At 55.2% G+C, this 21,858-nt stretch overlaps 1 protein-coding gene across 3 annotated transcripts in view; it reads left to right on the forward strand.

The window, feature by feature from the left end:
* The window catches only part of MVB12B (multivesicular body subunit 12B), a 75,724-nt gene that overhangs the window by 48,398 nt on the left and 5,468 nt on the right, over nt 1–21,858 (forward strand). For all 3 annotated transcript variants that reach the window (XM_059715760.1, XM_059715761.1, XM_019495317.2), the window contains 2 exons: nt 11,539–11,594; nt 13,685–13,744. In XM_059715760.1, the coding sequence (XP_059571743.1) occupies nt 11,539–11,594; nt 13,685–13,744 (116 nt within the window). The remainder of the gene's footprint in view (nt 1–11,538; nt 11,595–13,684; nt 13,745–21,858) is intronic.

The following is a 21,858-nucleotide window of genomic DNA, read 5'->3' on the forward strand; positions in this document are numbered from 1 at the left end:
ACAAGTTTAACGAGGTCCTGGAATCTATCATCTAATTGAGAGGTCGGAGCAGTTGAAAGACAGCCGTGTTTTGTTCCGGCGCGGAGACCAGGATATCACGACTGCCGAAACGCCTGCAACTTCTTCCCCTTCAGAAGTTCATTGGGCTTCCCTGGTCTCAAGTAAGATACCAGCTCTCTGTCTCGACTCTGCAAAAGTCCAGGACCGCTGGCCTGTTTTGTATCTGGTCTGGTCTAATTAATTAAGGATTGTTGCTTGGAAGTGGCACATGGCTAGGTGTGATCTTTGAAGTTTAGTATGGCGGGAAGACTTCAAAGGAGACGTTTTATTAAAAAATAATAAAATCAAGAGCTTAGCTCCTAAACACTTGCAATTTGAAGGACCTGTTTGAAGTCTCTCCACATACCTCGGATGCTAATGCAGCCACAGCTCTGAAGAACCACTTAGCTGTTGCCACCCGGCACTTAACCTTAGCTTTTTCATTTAAAAAAATCAAAACCAGGAGTACTTTCTGTAGTCTTTTCCTGGCTTGATCCAGCCATAAAGAGCTGCCCATGTCGTTGCAGCGAGTTAGTGGCAGAGCCCAGTCGAGGTGCAGAGGAATTCGGAGGGTGGAGAGCCAATTAACAAATGGGAACATTAAAAGTTGTTATGCAGTCAACTGGGGGCAAAGCACCTGTCTTCTGCTCTTTATGTATTGCCATTGCAAGCAAAACGGAGAGCCTGACAAATGATTTCTCCACCTCGAGCTACTGCCAAAGCTGGGCAGCATCCATTGCTCCCAGTGCCCGGGCTGGGCCCAGCGCAGTTCTGCGCTGCCCACTGGTACCTACCTGCGTGTGCGCGGTAGCCTCGTGGGAGGTGCGACGTGACCTGTCTGCTCCTGTGCCTGGGCGCTGCTAACACCCAAGGACAGAGGCACTCAGGGATTTCTGGCTTCTGGGACCTGGAAATGGCAGGAAACAAGCTTTAGCGATTTAGAAGAGCAGAGTTGTTGAGCGTGGGCTTGCCGGGATTCTCCGCTCTCCTCCGGAGGTGTCTGGGAAGAGCAGACTCCTGTCACGCTTGCAGGGGTTTTGTTGGCACTGTTCCTTGCCTGGGCGCAGTGCACGCCCCGGCAGGCTGCCTCCAGTGAAGTGTAACCCTGCCGCAGGGTCACATCTGTCCTGAGCCTGCACCTTCGTTCCAGATGCTGCTCTGCCCCTCGGGCTCCGCAGCGTGAGCATCAGGTGAACCGGTGGGGCAGGTGCCACGCTCAGGGCTTGCATGGTGATTCAGACCTTTATTTCGCGCGGGCGCAGCCAGGACGGTTACAGAGGACCTCGGCGCGTGGAGCACGATGGGCAAGCTGACCCCGGGCAGCGCAGGTATGGGTTCAGTGTCAAGGGACTTGAAGTACAGCCATGTCTGGGCTGGCGCCTTTCCCAGCCTCGTGTGGACTCGGGCAGCTCTGGGCTACTGCCCAGTCGCCTTCCTCTCCAGGGGGGTCGTGGCCTGCAGCGCCTCGTCCCCGGTCTGGGAGCTGCCCTGGTCTGCGCCTCTCACCCCAGTTGCCTTGCCCCTCAGTGCTGCGTGAGGATGCTCCCAAAAGGCTCATCTTGTGGGCTGGGACCCAAGGCTGTGTCTGACTTTCCTCTCCCAGGCCCCTGGGCTCCATGGGGCTGTAGTGCCTGATGCTGGAGCCAGTCTCCTCGACACCCCAGCTCAATGGTGACGCCCCAAGAGAGGAGCTTGGCCCTGCTCTACATAGTCTCCTGGCATACCAGTGACCCCAGGCTGCCTCGGGGGGTACCTTTCCCGGCCCAAAAGCTGCCATTGGCCCTGCCACGGGGCAAGGCATGGGGCTGTCCTGGTTCGAGAGCAGGCTGTAGGTCGTGCCCCTCCCAAAATGCTCCTTGCAGTCGGGGCTGCTTTTGTTTCCTCTCATTAGACTGTTTGACTAATGACTGGCTGAGTCTGCCGAGCTATTCGGGGACTGGTGGACTCTGGCTAATCCTCTCTGAGCAGCCTGCGAAGGAAGCCTCTGTTGGAATGGCACAGATGGCAAGCCCAAACGACAAAGTAAACTACAATATGTCTTGGAGACACTGTCAGGCTGCAGCTTATTTGTCATGTCATGGCAGCCTGTTGGGTTGGGGAGTGCCTGTGCCCCCCCTGCGCTCATGGTTTGAGAAATTATTTACAGTAGGGCTGCTCTGCGGCTGCAGAAGAAACTGGAGAGAGGCCAGGAACGCAGTGGTCAGCGTCCTAATGCTCTGGGGACTCTTCTTGGGGGTTTTCAGTTGTTGAGAAGATGAAAGCAGGGTGTGGGGCCTCGAGCCCACAAATAAATGAGCACGGGCTCCAAGGAGGGCAGCGTCCCGGGGGCAGCAGGGTTTGTCTGGCTTGTCCCTTGAGGTTGCGCTATCATTAGCGGGGCGGAAACGTGTTGGTGGCGCTCCATCTGGGACAGAGCGCACAGTAGCGCAGAAGGAGCCCGCACATGTTTACTGTTCAAGCTTGATATTTAAATTATCATGTAGAGAAGTACAGAAGTTTGGGGGCCTAACTGCACATTATGGAAAATGTGGCTTATTCTGGAAAGACTCGTGTCCTCTGCTTAATGCATGGCAGACTGTCATAAAACGTTTCTCCATGTTATGAGTAGCTCTCCTCTGTACAGAGATCTCACGACGTTACCTCCTGTTACATCTGGGTGCTCGGCAGAATCTTCCACGTGTTAGGAAAGCATTTCTTAGGGAAAAAAGCAAACATAGCTAAGCTTGATTTGAGGTTTTCAAAAGGAAGCAGCAGTGCAGTAATGAGAAGCAAAGCGTCGGGTGTTTGAGGTGATATCAGCTGCCCGGCTCAGCAATGCCACACGTTGTTCCAGAAGACGGAGATCATGAAGCATTCCCGAGGGAAAAAGAATGAAGTTCAAAAGTTTCTAACCTTTCTTTGTTAGATTTCTTGACAAAAGTCTCTATGGTTTTAGCTTGCTGGGCTTTGCTGGACAATTGTCTAAGAAGGATTTGAAGGAAATCTGTATAAATAAGACTTTTCAATTCACTTTAAGTCTCAGGAGCAGCTCCTGCCAAGCTGGATGCTGAGCGTTGCAGCCGCCTGCGCTGCCGCACACAGTATCCGCGTGGGGAGAGGTGTGCTGGTGAAACCTGCGGGGCCGGAGGGCTCTGTCATGAGGAGAAGGATTAAATACTCGTGTGCTGGAGTGGGACCTGTGGCAGGCTTCCTCCCAGCGCGGGCTAATGTAAGCGGAGCGCTCCCTGACCCGTGTGTGCTGCCCCGCGGGGCTGGGGAACCCCTTGCCCTGCCAGCTACACGAAGGCGATGTTTCTCTGGAGGCCCCGGCCTGTTGGTGTTGAGCCGCCCTTGTGAGCGTGGCTCCGGACTCAGGACCTGCAAGACCTGGTGGGTGCTGGAGGGGAAGAACCGGGTGGGTTTGATATGCCAGGGCAACAGCACACGAAGGAAACGAATGCAGGGGGCGAGAATTGCTGACAAAGGAAGCCTTGGCAGGACATGCACTTCTCACCTGCGGGCCTGCTCGCAAGGGTGGCCAGGGCATGGGGTCCTGCCCAGCCACGTGGGAGCAGCCTGTCACATAATGGTGCCAGCACGCGTCCCCCTGGGCCGGATCATGAGCACCGGAGTCAGCAGAGGATGCTTGATGGAGAGCTGCTGGAAGGGCCCTTCCTGATGGGGCCCTCGCACCTCTTGCTGTTGAGCCTCTCGAGCTCCCAGCTGCTTGCCATGTGTCATACGCTTACTTGCATCTCTCCGGCCAGTCCTGCCATACCTGCTTCTCCTCTGTGCTAAATAATGCCGTGGAATATGTGTTTTCTGCGGGAGAAGACATCTCCGTGGCAACCCCTGATTGCAAGATGGCAGCATGCTTGAAACGCTGTGGGACCGCAAGGTTGGGATCTGCACTGAAGATGAAGGGAGTCAGGTGCTAGCTCCTGTGTGAAGTTCAGTAGGATCTGCTTGCAAGTTCCCTTCCCCTGGGGTCGAATTTCCGTTGGAGCCCCAAGCCCTGAATGGCCAGTATCGTGTGATTACATGCCTTGGTTTTCGGAGGTGGCAGTAGCACCTGGAGGCCTCCGCGCTGGGTGCTGTACACGCGTACGAGTCACTGCCCCTAGACCTTGAATGCTGCTTTGGCCCTGTGCTATCTCGGGGTAGCAGGACACTTGTCCTTGGCGCTGGCAAAGCAGTGCAGTGTCTTTGTGCCGTACGTTATGGGACTGCACGGTGGATTGTGATTGCTGGCTGGAGAGCCGCCAGATTGGAACGCCTTGTGCCAGCTTTCTGTGCCCGCCATTAACTTGTCTCCCATGTTCCCGAGGTCTAGCTGAAAACAATGGAGACGTTATTTCCCTCTGGTAGTTGTGACCCGACCAGGTAAGCTCGGCGGTGTCGATGAGCCAGTTTTCAGCTGTCTGTACAAGATGCTCGTCTTTGCCCGGCATCAACAGGGCACGCTTGTCTCGAGGCTTGAGAGAGGCGGCAGAGGTTTGCACGATTACAGCAAGCTATTTCTGGGATCTAAGATCATTTAAATGTTAAAGGTGGCAGCAATATATTCGGTGTTTTTTTCTGTTGGATTAATAATGTTTAATTTTCAAAGCAATAAAGAGGAATGTTTTTGTAAGGGCTTTTTTTAATATCAGCAGTTGAAAATTCAAGTGTAAAAGGCCATGCAAGAAATAGCAATAAAAGAAATTCAAAGCTATAAAATCTTATGGTGAGAATTTAAATGCAAAAGTGGTTGTTATTTCCTTGGGACTCTAGGTATGTAAACTCTTCCATGTCTGCATATCCCCACAATAGTCGTGTGAAGGATTAGTGCTCACTGCAGTGTGCAAACTGAACCCTCCGAGCACTGAAGCAGCTATTCATCTATACCCAGGAGCTAAATATGACAATGTTAGCATTTTTCATTTCCCTGACGTTACCATTAATAAAGCAATGATCCAAAAGAAGCTTTGCTGAGTCTGTTCTTTATGCTTCCATCACTCACGACTAGATAATTTCACACAGGATCGTTTTTAAATTAAATGACGATAAAAGCGCTCTGCTGTTCTGTGTTCACTAGTTCATAGAAGTCTATCAAGTCATTAATGTGTCATGACAAACTGCTAGATGGATACAAGAGTAATTAATTATTTGCATAAATAACAGGTTGAACTTGGTGCTTTGAACCACAATGACATAAACGTCGGTTCGGGGGCATCTTCAGACCTCTTGCGGAGAGCTCATAGAAAGGGTTAACTTATCCCAGTATATCAGAAACCGTATCTTCCTCCTTCCTAAAAGGCTCAAAAGCTTGGCTTGAGTTTTGATGCTTTTTGTGTTCTAAAGTTCGTCATTAATGGCCATTTTAAGGAAGCATCTGATCATTGGAGATTTCAATGAACAATTATACAGATTTTCATAATCACCATTAATCGCCACATATTTTTCAAGATAATTACAGCAATTATTATTTAGATTCCTCTTTTATGTGCACATTGTAAAAAAAGAACAAGTGCTTATTATACTGGGTAGCATAGCGAACTACAGCCTTAAGTTCTTTGTCATCTAGAAACTCATTATGTTAGCGGATGCTGCCTATGAAAGTTCGTCAGCATGTGTAAATTAGGGTAGCATTGGCAGGTCTGATTATTTAAATCTGGTAGCTTTGCTAAAAATATAGTTATTCTAGAAAGATGAATTACTAATTTGACAACTGAGGTTTAGTTGGGATCTACAGCATAAGAAGGAGGCGGTGTCTATCTGGAAGAGCGGGGTGACTTTCTCTTTAATATAGTGAGACAATTTCTAAGTGCACTAACAAGTTGTATTTATAGAATAGAGTTTTGTGACATGCCCTTTAAAGGTTAATAATAAATCTTGGTAATTTGCAGCAAATTGCACTTGGAGACAGAAATCATTTAAAAACGGACACACTATTCAGTGTTTCCTCATCAAAGAAGAGATTGTTGCTTGGCTCTTGGTTCTCTTGCCTGCCACTTCCTGTTGGGGAATTCTCCGTTTGAGTCTATCCATCATGATTTGAGTTTTGGAGGAGTGCAATTCTCACTGCTGGCTCCTCGTGAGCCTTTTATCTAATTCCAGTGAATGAACTAATTGAATGTGACCCTCGGGGAGGAGCTGCTCCTTGGAGACAGTAAACAGTGGTTGAAAACGGTTTTCTCTCCGAAATTCCTTTCTGTTTTTTCAGTTCTGATCTGAGGATGGTGCGTGCAGCTCGCTAATCTGATGCAGATGCAGTAGGCTCTCTTCTGTGGAGGGGAGGAAACTGCCATCTTTGCTTCCCCGCTTTCCGTTCAGACAGCAGGAGCCTGGTTCTTTTCTCACTCTGGTTTTGCACTCGGAGTGACTCCTGATGCGCGCTGACATGATCTCTTGTATCAGAAGGGAAGGCCCTTAGCTTAGCTAGGGTTTTTTTTTTCTCCTTTCCCTTGCTTAAAGATAACAGTGCAGATCCGTTCTGGGCAGAGACTTGGTATCTATGTGGGGTGGGGGCAATGCCTGGATGCGGAGTACAGATTCCTGTTTCCAATCCACAGGTGGTCAGGAGCGAGCGAAAGTCCTTGCGGCTAGTTGCACACCTGCTTGGAGGCCACCAGTGTGTGAACAGCCTTGGGTTCAGTCCAGGACAGGAGAGCCACGAGATGTTGGTGAAATAACCGTCCCAATCTGGGGACCTTTCCCCAGCATGAACGGAAAGATCTGCACTACCAGTGTCGCAGCCAGGCCTGGGGGAGCTGCACTGCTGCAGCCCGTGCAGCGGTTCTTTGTGGGTAGACGAGAGCGCTCCAGGTGCTTTGCACGCTGATATGTGCGGGATCATTGTCAGATCTCGGCACTGAGACGCTCTTACCGTACTGTGCAAATGCACAGGGTTGCTGTGGATGTCACACCTCTGCTGAGAGCGCTGCAGGATTTCAAAGAGCGATCTCCATTCTCTGCGCTCTGTCCTCATGCGTTTTGTGGTGGAGGAACTCGACGGGGCGGTTCTGGAGATCCCCAGGAAGAACAGCCCTCCTGGCTAGAGCTTATCGATCGCAGAACTGGCTTCTGCAGACCCACGTTGGTTCTTCGAGAGGCACTTCTGGTGTGCAGGATCCATCGCTGCATTTGCTTGCTTTTCCTAGCTCGCTGGGTGCAGCTGGTGTCTTTCTTGGGAGCTTTCCCCATGGACCTAACATGCCATGACGGAAGGGGAAGAGCTGGTGCAACGAACGAGAGGTCTCCAGAGAAACACAGGAAGGCATCTCCTGTAAAAGTTAAGTTTCTGTTCTAGTCTCTGGAGACCCACTTCCGTGCCGTGCTTGCAATGGTCGCAATGTCGCCTGTCGCCCACCGACCACCGTGTGAGCCCCCGCAGCAGCTGTATTCGTGCGAGTGGAACCCTGGGGATTCCCACCGTTTATGCTGGAGCAAGACTGGCATCTCCATAGCAAATCGTTTGGCCTGACACTTAGTATATTTAATGTGAAGACTTGGAGATGTGTGTGAGGAGTCTTATTTTTAAATATTGCTGGTTACTTATCATAGATCCGATTCCAGTGGATAGCTGGTCCCTGCATCAGCTGTTTATAACGTAGGCCTCCATTAGTCTCAGACAAGGCTACTTTAGGGACCCGTACCTTCTTGCTTCAATGTCATCTCGAAGGCGATGAATTTTTTTCCTCGGTAGACTTAGGATGAAGAGCTGGAAGCAGAAATACCCAAGCATAAGCTCTATTTAAGGTCTGTCTGTCTGTATTTGAAATACTCAACATTATATATAGTAGTAATTATCCAGGAGTCCTGGATGTTAATTCATTCTTAGGGTTTTGCTGACACTTATAATTCGTTAGATCTTTTCTTCCATTGTTTATGAGTTGAGATGAGCCCTTCAGCAGAAGGCTGGTTGGGAAGGGACTCCTGCAGCTGATATCTGACATTTTTAGGTGAATTCTGGCAAGAGTGAGCCAGAGAAGTGTGTAAGATCTGGGTCAGCCCTGTCAGAGTGGACAGTGCTCTGGGAGACTAAGAGGAGAGCAAAAGAAAATAATTGTTCAAGAAATTTGAAGAACTTTGCAAATAAGCAGGATTGTCAAGGGCTTCGCCCGTGCGATGCTGGAAAAGGACGGTTTGCAAAGACGGGGTTCCCGCGACAACATTGCACGGATGCACGGGGGGAGATCCTGGTCCGTGCGGGGCTGGAGCCCAGCCGTTCGCCTGAGGGGTGAACATCACTGGTCAAGTGCCCAGATGTCGATTGAGCAAACATTTAACAGAAGAAGCCAGAAGTGAAGTCGCCGCATCTCCCATGTGCAGCAGGGCAGGATTTGTGGGGACCTTCCTTTTCCTCTCTACTTGTCGCTCTTGCTTTTACATGCCCAACCTCACGCCATCCAGACATGTGTAGGAACAGGGTTATGCAATGTGGGCATTACGGTATTCTTTACTTTGAACCTGTATCCCTTAAAACGATGGGGATGCTGCTGAGTGTGAGGCAGGGTTGCACCGCAGGCGCAGTGTGGACGGAAGCTGGCCCTTGTCCCCTCTGGATTATGGGTTAAGGACCTGTAGTGTCAAAGAGAGGCTTTCCTCGTTTGACATGGTGTGCGTCTACTCCCATTTGTAGCCCAGCTTGGTTCTGAGGAGCACTGAGCCTTTCCTGGGACGATGGAAGCAGCTACCACAGGATGCAGCACCAGGCGCGGGCAGCAAACTTTGCAAGCAGGGTCAGGATGCTAATGCTGGGCAGAGCCTGCGCGCAGCACTTCTCCCGCCAGACTGCCGAGGGCTGCGAGAAGCAACAGGAGAAGAAAACCAAAGGCAGCTGACGATGCAAAGCAGGGGACTGAAAGCCTCCTCTGGTTCTTGATCGTGCCGGTAGTTGGCTTCCTGCGCATCGTTGCTGAGCACGGTTTCCCCAAGATGCTCTCGGCATGACTGCCCCAAAGCCAGACACCACCACAGCAGAGAGGCTGCCGGTCTCCCAACTCTTCCGCACGTGCTCTGCAGCGATTGCTGCTCGAGTGACCCATACCGCGCTGCACGGGCAGGGGTGGGCGGAGCGCTCCCCTGGTCACTCAGCTTGCTGGCAGTCAGTTGGATTCGTGCTCCAAAAAGGAGATGCGGTCTCCTCCGCCCCAGAACTGCCAAGCACTCGTGATGCTGGTTTGGAGAAGATGTCTTGGAAAGCCCTGGCATTCGGAGCCCCTCTGTCCTGGTGCCCTGCAGTGGAGGGTGCCAGCCTTGGCATGTCTGCAGCCAGCTGCAGCAGTGGGGCTGGGGCTGGGGCTGGGGCTGAGGCAGGTGGGGGCTCTGGGGATGTCCACTGCAGCGTTTGCGTTGGCAGGGCCCAGGTCCACTCAGAAGCAAGGAGAAGGGCCCGAGCTGTCGCCCTTCCACGTCCCACAGACTGCCTGCCTGCCTCGGCAAGGCTTCGTTCGGCGTCTGAGCGGGTTTCGTTACGCAGCCCGGCCGGGGCCCCTCCAGGCATCCGCACTTGGCAGCGAGCGCAGGTAGTGGGGCTGGCAGGAAAAAGGCTTTTCCTTTCTCCTGTCCCTGCCCGAGCGGGGCTGGCGGAGGGAGCTGGCGGTGACAGCTCAGTGCTTTATTTGTTTAAAGTTCCCTGAATCAGTAAGTATTTAAAATCCTCTTGACTTCTAGTGCCTGGCTATAAAAAGAACAGTTGAATGAGCTCATTGTTTTCTGATTTTTCCCTTTAATGTATTTTACAAACAGTCTGGTGACGGGCCTGACATGCTGATTCCTATGTACGTTCCCTTCACTTTGGGATTACAGCATTAATAACATACTTCCATGCATCATGCCATTTTTAAGCATGATCGTTATGATAAAGGGCATATACTTAATTACAGGCCTGCTTAATTACAGCTCTGTTGAAGCTCGTTTGTTTAGGAGAATGCTAATTGCGCTACTGAGCCTTTGGCACATCCTTGCTTTCATCCACCGTGTGTTCTGCACTGTGTATCAGCGTTGTGTTAGCACTGCCGGCCACAAAGGCTGACGGAGCCCGATGGTGGTTCTGTGCGTGTTTTGCTGGTGCCACAGAGGAAGCCTGCCCCCGTTTGGATTTCCTTCTCTGACTCTTTACAAAAGCCAGCGTGCAAGCGATCGGAGCGGCCGTCGGCGGTGGGAAGCCAGTCTGGTTTTACAGGTTCCGGAGCTGCCTTCGCTGCGTGGCGCGGCTGCGCCCGGTGCCTTGTGCGTGTTGCCGTGCTGGCTGACACGCAGCACTCTCCTTGGGAAGGGGAGGCGCCCGCGCACCATGAGCCACGGGCCCTCGGCGTGAAATGTGCAAATTCGTGAATGAGCCTAAGTCCCACGAGATCCGTGACCTGAACTCCTCGGCGGGACTGGAAGCAGAGGTGCAGGGATGTTCAAAAGGCATCGCCAGGCACAATGACCTGTTTGGGGATTAAGGGGAGAACAGTTTAAAGGGTTAAAAGTGCATTGGAGGGGATTATTTCTCCCAAGGGTGAAATCTGGAGAGATTGGCAGGCGTGGAGTAGCCACAAAGCCTGTCTCGGGCACGTGCGCTGGCCAGGGCCTGGGCATTTCCAGGCAGCTCTGCAGAAGGTGCCGAAAGCTGCAGGTTTCGAAATCAGCCAGTTCACGTGTGCTGGGGCACTTTGGGAAGCACACGGGATGCCATGGGTAGGCCGGGTCTGCTGCGTGTCGGCTGGGTGATGCCAGGCGTCTGGGGCTCTGGGCTGCACGCCACGCAGTGGCCCAGTCCTCGGGTCTCTGTTGCTTTGCTGTCGTGAGTAGCTGTCTCCAGCTGCCTGTCTCGTACGTGTGCGTTATTGCTTCTCTCTCTTGTCCTCATCAGTAGGAGGCTGGCAAAGAGAGGTCATTTCTCCATCATTTCCTCCCTAGTGCTGCACTGTGCTGTGCTCTGGGTGTGTCTGTGCTGGGTGTGTTTTTAAGGAACTCCCAAAAGTTTCTGACCCTCATACCGGACCCCTCCCTGTGTCGGCTGGTCTGTGCGAAGACTGGTGCTTTGTTCTGGGGAGACAAGAGCCATCTTGTCCTCGAACCCAGCGATTGCTTACCCTCTCAGTAGGAAAACAGATCGGCTGAGGGGGGTTCCTGCTACAGAGCAGTTCACGTGCAGGCCGTTATTACGCAGCGAGTGGCAGAGGGAAGTCTGTCCTTTTGAAGAAGCCTTTGCATTTGTTCTCGGCTCTAAACACTGCCACATTTGAGGCTGGTTCTGTATGAAGACCAGCTGGATTGGGAACGGCTTCACAAAACTTGCTCTATACACTTGCACATGTGGACAAATAGATTGGGGGTATTACCTCTATTCCTGGCGCCCGGGTGAAATGGTGGCGCATGCCGTCATTGGACTGGCAGTGCAGTTAGGGGAGTTCACAGACAGGCCTGCCCCAGCTGGGAGTACCTTACCGGGACACTTGTCAGAAGCTGGTGTCACTAATCCTTGGACTGTTTATGGAGCCTCCCTCCTGTATTGCTCACAGCCTCTCTCCCTGTGCTCTCTTCCAGCCATGGACGGCGTGCCTTTCATGATTTCCGAGAAGTTTGCCTGCGCTCCGGAAGCGGTAGGTTACCTGCACTGGCACCCTCGCGGGGGTGGGGGTCCTCACAAGGTGCAGGCACTCGTCATGCCTGTGCAGGGGGCTGCAACGGGTGCGTAGCACTCGTGCATACCCTCCATGTCTGCAGTGTGCCCGGGAGCTCTCCTCTGGCACACAGGTGGCTTCATCTGAACCTTGCCAAAAGCACGTTCCTCCGTTAGGCGAGCCCCAGCCTCACCAGCCTGACAAGGGTGGTCATGTGGCTCTTGGAGGAGAGCACCAGCTGCAGTCATACTTTCTTCCTGTATACTTAAACAAAACAGCGAGCGTCTGGTTCCCAAGTCCAGGCATCCAGATCTTTTGTTCCTCCCTGCCGTAGCGGTGGCGCTGTGCCCTCCAGACTTTTGCTTTCTTTCCAGACCCCAGAAGTTCAGAGCAGTACAAAGGACAGACCAGTGCTTGCTCCTCTGTGGTCACTCACTCCCTGGAAGTTAGCTAGTGCCGTGCTGCTCGTCCCTCCTGTCCCTGACACTGCTGAGGGTGATGAGCCCTTGTTCCAGCTGCACAGGCATCTGCAGCCACGTCCCCGTTGCATCGGTCTCTGTGGCACCATTAGCATGTCGGTGTGGTCAGACCAGCACAAAAAGGAGGCCTCTTTGGGGGCCTTCCACGGTCTTCTGGGCCTGGCCTCATGCTTCCCCAGCAGCAGTGTGAAGCGGTTTCCAGTTTCCATCCGTATCTTCATTACAATTGACAACCAGCGCCTCGTGCCTCTTGGATGCCCCAGAAGCGCAGATCCGGTCCTGCCTCTGAAGAGGAGCCCTGCCTGGTGTCTCCTTCCTAACGAAACGCAGCCTGCATTGCTCCAGTCTTTCTGGAAGCTGCTTCCTGTTGAAAAACATGCGTGATCTTGCACGTGGAGCACAAGTAACTTTAGCCAACCCAACTTAGCAGGGTTGCCACGGCTGTGCTGGCAGAAGTCCAGCATCTGGGAAGTAAGGCTTTGCTGTCCGGCTTCCCACCCCCGTCTAGAAAGGTAGAGGGGAAGTTGTGTCCTAATGATACAACGGCTGGACTCCGCGGGGCTCCAGCCAACACGAGCAGGGCTAGGAAAGTGTTCGGAGGCCTGTGCCCTCTGGCTGGAGGGGGTGCACGCTGCCAGGCTGTGCTTCGCTGTCCGGAAGATGGTCAGATAGTTCGTGTGAGGAACTGAGTGTGGGTAAAGGGTCTGCAGGGCAGCCCTCGAGACAGCCCAGCTGCAGCACGGAGAGTGACCGTGCGATGCTCTTCCCCAGCTTCCTAAACAGCAGCTGGATCTGTTTGGAAAGGTAGATTGCCTGTGTCCTGCTCAGCATGGGGTCACGGCTGTAGGGGGGCTCCTGGGTCCCTTGTGCCAGGACAACCTTTGTGGACGCCTCGTCAGGGAACTGATTCGTGGTCCAGCTGACAGACTTGAGGCAGCGCTCGTTTGCAACCGCAGCACGGAGATGGGAAGCTCCACACCCATCCCCTGTCCTCTTGTCCATCGAACTGTTCAGCCAAGGTCTCTTTACATCTGTGCTGCATCCTTGTCTTCATATCCTGCCCCTCGGCTTCACACCTTGTTACTTTTCTCTGTAATCATAGAGAAAACAAACCAGAAGTTTTGGAAAACCAGGTGCTGCTTTTTCTGGCCTGGCTGTCCGGCCGAGAGGGATTGCTGGTGCTGTGATGCCAGGCCCAGGAAGCTGTTAGGACACGTGCAGAGTACGATTAGGTCAGGTGGATCCTTCCTTCGCATTCTTTAGACACCATTGCCACCGTATGGTCGATGTGGTCAGGGTTTTCCACCGCTCACTGCTCGTGCCTTTAGCCCCACCACTGGTTACGGCGGCTGCAGCCCTGTGCAAGGAAACAAACACTTGCCTTTTTCAAAAGCCCTGTGCCAAATGGCAGGTGACCCCGGCGAGCGAGCAGGGCAGGCACCGAGAGCCTTGTCCACGTGCTTCTGCCTGGTCTCGGTGCATCAGGAAGCAGGGCTGCGTGTGGGATGGGGCCTCTTCGCCCCCGGGGAGACAGAATCCATTTGCTGAATTATTCTAACATCTGAACGGCTGTTTCTGGGGTTTTTTCAGATGCAGCAAGTCGATCTCCTGGGCATCACGATCAAATCCCTGGCAGAAATCGAGAAGGAGGTAAGTTTCCCTCCTCAGCAGGTAAAATAAGCCCCAGGCCGGGCTCTTCAGCTGTGCGATTCTCTCGCTGGGGGGAGGTTTCAGGCTTGCTTCCCCATGTCACCGGTGATGGAGAAAGTCAACATTAAGGGAAGGCCGAGAGTAAGCTCAAAATTACAAACGTCCTCTGTGATTTGTGCCAGCTGAGGAAGCTTTAAGCTCTGGTTCTCGCAGCAGAATCTGTTGCCCTCCATCCACCTCCAGACGTCTCTTTTATTTAACCTCTCTTTCTCACTTATTAACCGACCAGGTGCTTGCTCCAAACAGGGCACAGTTTGCATTAGGCTGCCTCTTAGATTTCAGGAAGCAATTGAACTTGATTAAGCAGCGCAAGGGAAACCGCTTCATAATTTTCAGCTTGATGGTGAAGGTAGCTTGTCATCAGGACAGATTGGCTGGGATTGTAGTGAGCAGACGCTTCCAGGGGAGACACGGGAACCCCGGGAGCCACCGGAGCGTTGTGCCTGGGCTGTCTCTGGAGGCCACGTTTTAGGGCACGCGGGCTCTGCCCCAGAGGTGCGAAGCAGCCTGATGCGTAAGGCAGCTCCCTTTTGAGACCAGCGTTCGTCTCCAAGCTGAACGTGGTAGGGCCACATCAGTGCCGCCACTTCCCGTGAGAGTTTCCCCTCGAGTGGTGCCAAGTGCCTTTCGCTCTGACCCTGCGCGCGCTGGGTGCGGTCGTCCCGGGGGAGTAGGCGTCTCACATCCCATCAGAAGGCAGGCACTATGTGGCAGAGGCCAGAGGCTTGAACCCAGCTCTGCCCTGTGGGGCCATGGGCCTTCTCCTGCTGGCATCCATGGTCACGGTGACCCCGTTTCCAAGTAGAAAGATCCTCAGGCAAAGCAGGTCATGGTGCAGCCAGCCTAAGTGCCTGCCTGCCCCAGGGATGCAGCAAGGGGTGAGCCTGAGACCTGGCTCGGGGGTTTCCTAGCTCCTCCCGTCCCTTGGAGACTTGACGGGCAGTGCGAGCCTGGAGGCCTGTTCTGTCGCAGGCGCTCGCAGGTGGGTGGCATTCAAGAGCGTGTGTTCATGCCCTTTCCACAACAGCTCCGTGCAAGATTCCCGGTGCAAGGGGAATAGGGCTGTGCCCAGGCCTTGTGCTCGGGCCTCCACACCGAAGCGAATTTGCTCTGGGACGGAAAGCAGGAAGCATCGAACCATGCAGCAAACCCCCAGGCTCCTGGTGCTAATGCTGGAGTGGCTGCTCCCCCAGCCCCGTGCCCGAGCCCCTGCAGCAGCAGCGGGCAGTAGCTTCTTGCCAGAGAGAAAGGTTAAGGAGGTGTTCGGCGCCCTGCCCTGTGCGGTCTCCTGCCAGAAGCGCTGTCCCAAAGCCGGGACCTCAGTAGCCGCTTCTCAGCAGTCGCTGCCCGGGTCCAGGCGGAGCGAGGGGGCACAGGCACGTCCCTCCCTTGCGCCGCAAGGATTGTGAGCGGTGAGTGCTGCCTGGCTCGCCCTGCACCCCCTCGCCCCATCGCAGGCTGCGCATGACAGAGCCACGAGAAGTTTAATTAGGCAGCCTGTATTCCTTGATGAAGCATCGTGTCTGCGTACAGACAGAGATGCATATAAATATTGTGAATTTCTGTGTAGCTTTATTTCCCTTGCAAGCAATAGCTCCATTAAAGCAAATGTGCTGGATTTCCAGGGTAGGGAGAGATGGGTGTCCCCGGGGCTGCCTGCCATGCAGGCGCGCTCCCAGACAATTCCAGGCTCCATCGTTTTATGTCCTGGCATTTGCCAACTGTCCCAGCCGTGCTTCAGGCGGGGATGGCGGAGCCGCCTCTCCTCGGTCCCTTGGGAAAGCCAGCGGAAACGGGGCTGTTGTGATGGCAGCGTCGGTCGCGTCAGGCGCCGGTGCCGGGTGCTGCACGGACGCTTGGGGGGCGGCCACGCAAGCCACGTGGAGCTCGCACTCGGTGGCAGCCAAGGGCGGCGGAAGCAGAGCTCGGGTCGGGAGTGGGGTCTGTGCCCGGGAGCGTCCCTGCACGGCGTGCCCCGTCACAGGGCGGAGGTCCCCGCTGGCACGCTGCCGGAGGGGGTGCCCGTCGGTGCGGAGCCGGTTTCTGGCAGGTCCCAGCTCCGTTCAGCCGCTCGGTTCATGGCGCGCTACGGCTGTCGGCCTGCCGCCGTCCCTGCCCGAGCCTACCCAGAGCGCCTCAGCCTCGGCTTTGACGTGGCGTTCAGAGGAGAGCCTAATGAGTGAAGTGAGCAACTAATATTAATCACTCTTAAAATTGACACGGGAGGCAGTTCATTTAACCAGTTAATTGCTGCCAGTTTGCAGAGGCTGCTCTTCGCAAACCTGTCGAATGAAGAAGTTGTAAATCTAGAAGAGCTTAAAATTTTAATTTTATACAGAAATATTTTTCCTTGTTCTCATGTTTGTAGTCAATTCTCCAGAGTGTAGTCACATGAAATGTTCTTTAAATGAACATATTTGCTAACTGGCATGATTTCAGTTTTTAAAACATTGGTTCCAGCAATTAGGCATTTTTTTCCGTTCCCAAATGACTAGAGAAATTCGTCTTGATTATAATTGCTCTTAGCCACGCATATCTAATTTGTGTCTTTTTAAGTGTTAATTAGTAAACAGTTTGAGCTGACATCTTTATGTGTTTGTGTGTTGAAAAATGAGGCTTATTGGTTATTTAGCTCGGGGCTGGCATTGCTAGCTGCGACATCCCGACATTGAGGTAAAATTAATGAAGACATGTTTGCCAATTAAAAAGCATTCTTAAAGACGGTGACTTCTTGACACATCCTCCTTTGCACAGGGCACGATTTTACACGCGTGCTCTGTGCCACGCCTCGCCTTTCCCGAAATGTCAAAAGACAGAAGAATCTTCTGGATTTGGCAGCAGCCGGCCCGCTTCCCGGTTGCCTCGGCAGCCAACGTCCACGTCCCCGTCCCCAGTCCCGTCGTTTCGTGCATTCGCTCGTCTCTTTTCCCAACTGTTTTTGTAACCGTTAACTTTGGAGAAGAGCAGGTTTTGTCGCGGCGCAACGTGTGGGTGCGCGGCGCCCTCTCGTGCCGTGAGGCTTTATTGCACCCAGAAAACCAGGTGCTTTGCAGCTTCCGCCTCGGGGGCGTTGGTGGAAGCACTCGTGATGCAGCCCCGAAGTCTCCTCTGAACCACAGAAGTGTAGGTCCCCTGCCCGAGGTGCAGCCAGGTTTATTAGTAGGGTCGCTGTTGATGATGCTTCATGGTAGAAAGGGCACGGGGAGCTGCACAGAAAGCCCAGGAGGGGAAATCTCCTGCCCAGCGGAGCTCGGAGCTGAGATCAGGCTCCGGATGGAGAGGGGCAAACGTGGGGGATTGTTGCATGCAGTCAGATGCCTCGGGTGGGGGTCAGGAGAGCCAGGTCCTCGTCCTGGCAGGGCCCAGCCCTGCGCGTCCCCTTTCGGTGCGGCAGTGCCCCTCTCTCTGCCTCGCGAGTAAAGTGGGGTGATGCTATCAACCCCCTTTGCAAACGGTCGCGGTTCTCTGGGCGCAGGGGAGGGGGCATGGGCAGAGTGACCGTCCTGCTGCCGTGGGCTTTTGGCTGTGTCGTGTGGTGCGTGGGCAGCCGCAGCGAGGACCTGCTGTTCGGTGTCAGGCTGCAGAGCAGAGCTGGCGTGTGGCCTGGGGCAGCCTCCCCCCGGGAGCAAGGCAAAGAGCGCCAGGTCCAGGCCGAATGGTGCAGGGGTCATGTCAGAGGGAAGTACAGAGATCCCTGATATCCCCCAGCCCACGGGAGGCTCCCCCTGCCCCTTCTGTGGAAGTGCCAGGTGCCAGGCTGGGCCCCTGGCCACACGCCGGTCTGCATCGTGGTCCCAGCAAAGCACCCTGGGCATGGCACAGTGCTGGAGTGCGTCGCCCGGGAAGCACGTTGCTGCTCGGTGGGCTCTGCAGCGCACCATTACTCTGGAAGTGCTGCTGCCACCAGAGCCGGCACAAACCACCCCGCTTCGCAACCAGGGAGATGGGCAGGGAGGGGACGAGCCCTCTGGCCAGGCTCCGTGAGCATCTCGCTCTGGGTGGCTGGTGCTTGCCGTAGGGTAGTGTGCCCACATGCCCAGAGCTGGCCCTGTTGCACCTCGGTCTCCTGCCGCAGCCGGGGCTGGCTCCAGCTGGGACACAAGGCCAGTGCCTGGCGCAGCCCAGACGCAGCGCCCAGATTGCCAGGGACCGAGGGCTCCCCCAGGCTCTGTCTGACCAGGGACCCACCGGTCAGGTCTCCATCTAACCCGGTTCCCCCGGGTAGCGACGTCCAACTGGGACCTTATAACCCCAGTGATCTCTCCGCTGGCGGGACGGCCAGCCGCTCCACTGCCCTAGGTGCCCATGAGCCCCGTGGCCAGAGCTGAGGACTGGGCAGCGCCCTCCTGCCACTTTCTGGAAGTCTTTTCCCCCCCCACGCAGCTCCGCTTGTTCATGTGCGCTTGGCCCTCGGTGCCGCGAAGGCTCTGGTGCCTTTGCACGGGGCATTTGAAGTGTGCGGTGGTCGGTTTTCTCCTGCGGCGGCAGGGCCGGGACCTCCCGCGTGGGGCGGCCGCGCTGGGCTCGGTGCCGTGTCCGCGCAGAGCAGGCGAGAGTCCCCGCCTCGGGCCTGCAGCCTGGCAGCGGCGGCTCGCCCTGGCTGGTCCCGCGGGGAGTCCCGGCAGCCCGTGGGCAGGTCCCGGGTCTAGGTGAAGAGCTGACGCAGCGGCTGTGGGACAGAGGAGGAATGCCGGCCGTGGTGGAGCCGGGGCCGTGCTGCCGGGTCGCGGGGGCACAGGTGGGAGGTCTCGGGTTGGTGTCTGTGCTCAGATGCGAGTAATCGGGGCCCCGCTCCGGGACAGGCCTCTGCCCTGCACCTCCGCACGCGGGAGTCAGGGCGACCCTGTGCCGCGAGCTCACGGTACACCCGGGCCAGCGTGCACCGCTGGAGGCCACGTCTTGTCCAAGCCCCACCTGAGGCAGGGTCAGTCCTGGGCCGATCCTTGTCTGACCTCTGCCAAACTGCACGGTCAGCCCTGTCCCGCGACCTGCCCTGCTGCAGGTAGAGCGGGGGATGCGGGCGGTCGGGGTCCTGCTGCTGTGGGGGTGTTAAAATTCGCTAGAGAGACCAAGCCACACGGCAGAAGAAAGCCAAACCGCCCCCACCCCCCAATGTGGCGGGTGTAAAGGTAAAGTTCCTTCCTGCCCCCGGTGCAGCATCGGTCGGATGCAGAGCAGAGGGGCGAGACCCTCCCGCCGGGACCCTCTGGGCTCTCGTCCCTGCAGGAGCGTGGGCTCGCCCCAGTCGCAGCCTCCAGCCTGGGCTGAGCCGACGTCGGTGCTTCTGAGAGAAGCTCCCCTGGCCTGCCAGGCTGCCAGGGCGTGGGATGTCCAGAGAGGCTCTTCAGGGCCAGGGCAATGCCGTTCCTGCAGGCTACCTGCCGCTCTCCGGAGCTGGGGCAGGAAGGGCTGGGCTGAGCTGCCGGGATGGTTGCAGCGACAGACGTGCGTCTCTCCATCGGCTGCGTGCTGTGACCGAGCGTGTTGGCTGAACGCTGCTGGCTCCCTCCGTGGCAAACCAGCTGCGAGCGGCGCTCGTGATGCCCACGTCTCCTGACTGGGGTGTGTTGGCTTGTGCCAAGCAGCCAAGGGGTCCAGCAGCGTGGCGTGCCCCCTGCCAGCGTCCCGTGGGGCAGGTGCTCCTCCCTGCCTCAGCTGAGTGGCCACGGGCCAGGGTGCCGGCTCCGCGGCGGCTTGCCCGGGGTGCTGTCCTCCTCTGTGACCAGAGCTAGGACTTGAGGGAGGCAAAGGCCAGGAGGTTGGGATCCTGCTGCGACTGGAGTGACTAGGGTTTACCCATCTGCAAAACCTTCTTTGCAGTTTGCCGGCAGCCTCTGCAGTTGTCATAGCCAGGGCCCAGAGACGCGGAAGAAAAGCTGAACTTCCAGCATTCACACAGGGTTTGCCCGGCCTTCGGAAGCGCACACCCGGGGCTGGGCCGCAAGATGGCAGTGTTGCCACGCGCTTGTGCTCGCTTGCACCGTCACAGGCGGACACGGGCGGGCGCTCGCTCCGGGCTCTGGCTGGTTCCAGGAGCCGCTGGCCTGCGGGTCTGGTGGGAGATGCTTTTTCTTCTGCCAGATTAGAGCAGATTTATTCCCAGGGGGAGATTACCCTTTCTTCCACCAGAAGAGCCCCGCCAGGCTGCAGGTCCTTGCTAGTTAGAGATGACTTTTACTCCTTTTTCAGTTCATGCATGTGGGATGGGGTGGGAGGCACGGTCTGGTTTGTGCTGGGGTGTTCACCCGGGGGCTGTCCAGCCTGTCTGGACCGGTCTAATCACACTGGTGCGATCTCGTGTGCAGACAGGGCCAGAGAAGGGAAACGTTTACCCCCGTGCACAGCGGTAATCTTGTGGCTACGCCAGAGCACCTTGCAGACGGTAATCTGGTGGCCATGCCAGACAAGAAAGCTGATGTTTTTAACAGTTTCCTTGCCTCTGTTTTCTTGAACAGAGACTGGGACATCCCACCTACCAGAGGGAGGGACAATCTTGGGGATAGCTCTGTCAGGCCTTCAGTCAGTGCAGATGTAGTTAGGGATCTTCTGCAAGTGCTGGACATTTTTAAATCTGCAGGTCTAGATGCCCTCCACCCAAGGGTGCTGAGGGAGCTGGCAGGGGTCATCGCGGAGCCCTTGGCCCGGCTCTATGAGCATGCGTGGTCATCCGGCCAGGTGCCGGGGGATTGGAAACTGGCTAATGTGGTCCCAATTTTCAAGAAAGGGAGGAAGGAGGACCCAAATAACTATAGGCCCATAAGCCTCACCTCAGTGCTCGGGAAGATCTTGGAGAGGATCATCAAGGAGCACATCTGTGGGGGGCTGCAGGGGAGATCATGCTCAGGGGCAATCAGCATGGGTTCATCAAAGGCAGGTCCTGCCAGACCAACCTGATTGCCTTTTACGACCAAGTAACTAAATCCTTGGATGATGGTGTCACCATGGATGTATTCTTTCTAGACTTTAAGAAGACCTTTGACACTGTCTCTCACCCCATTCTCATTAATAAATTGAGCGACTGCGGCATTGATGCCTACACAGTTGGATGGGTAAAAAATTGGCTGATGAGGCACACCCAGAGAGTAGTGGTGACAGGTTGTACTCAACCTGGAGGGATGTGGGCAGTGGGGTACCCCAGGGCTCAGTCCTTGGGCCCGCACTGTTTAACATCTTCATCAGCGACTTGGACAAGGGGGTGGAAAGCACGATGTCTAAGTTTGCTGACGACACTAAGATGTGGGGCGAGGTGGGCACACTTGAAGGGAGAGAGAGGCTGCAAATAGATGTAGACAGACTACAAAAGTGGGCAGATGAGAATAGGATGGGGTTCAACACAGACAAGTGCAGGGTGCCGCACCTGGGGAGAAAGAACCCACAGCACACATACAGGCTGGGGAGTTCCCCTCTTGAAAGCACAGGGGCAGAAAGGGATCTCGGAGTCATTATTGACTCCAAGATGAACATGAGCCACCAATGCCAGACCGCAGCCAGCAAGGCCAGCCACACCTTGTCATGCATCCAAAGGTGCATCTCAAGCCGGTCCAGAGAGGTGATCCTCCCCCTCGACGCAACTTTGGTCAGGCCGCAGGTGGAGTACTGAGTCCAGTACTGGGCGCCGCACTCCAGGAGGGATGTGGCCAGCATGGAGAGGGGTCAGAGGAGGCCGCTCACTTGGTGAGAGGGCAGCAGGACAGGCCCTACGAGGAGAGACTGAGGGACCTGAACCTGTTCAGCCTCAGCAAGAGGAGGCTGAGGGGGGACCTGGTGGCTGCCTACAAGCTCATCAGGGGGGATCAACAGCAACTAGACAGAGCCCTTTTCTCCCCAGCATCACCTGGGGTGACGAGGAACAATGGTAATAAGCTGATGGAGAACAGGTATAGGTTGGAGATCAGAAGGCAATATTTTACAGTTAGGGTGGCCAAAATCTGGAACCAACTTCCCAGGGAAGTGGTCCTCGCCCCTACCTTGGGCAAATTCAAGAGGAGGTTGGACGATCACCTGTCTGGGGTCTTGTGAGCCCAGCATTCATTCCTGCCTGTGGCAGGGGGTCA

Source organism: Alligator mississippiensis, chromosome 12 (assembly GCF_030867095.1).
Source record: "Alligator mississippiensis isolate rAllMis1 chromosome 12, rAllMis1, whole genome shotgun sequence".
NCBI classification, from domain to species: Eukaryota; Metazoa; Chordata; order Crocodylia; family Alligatoridae; genus Alligator; species Alligator mississippiensis.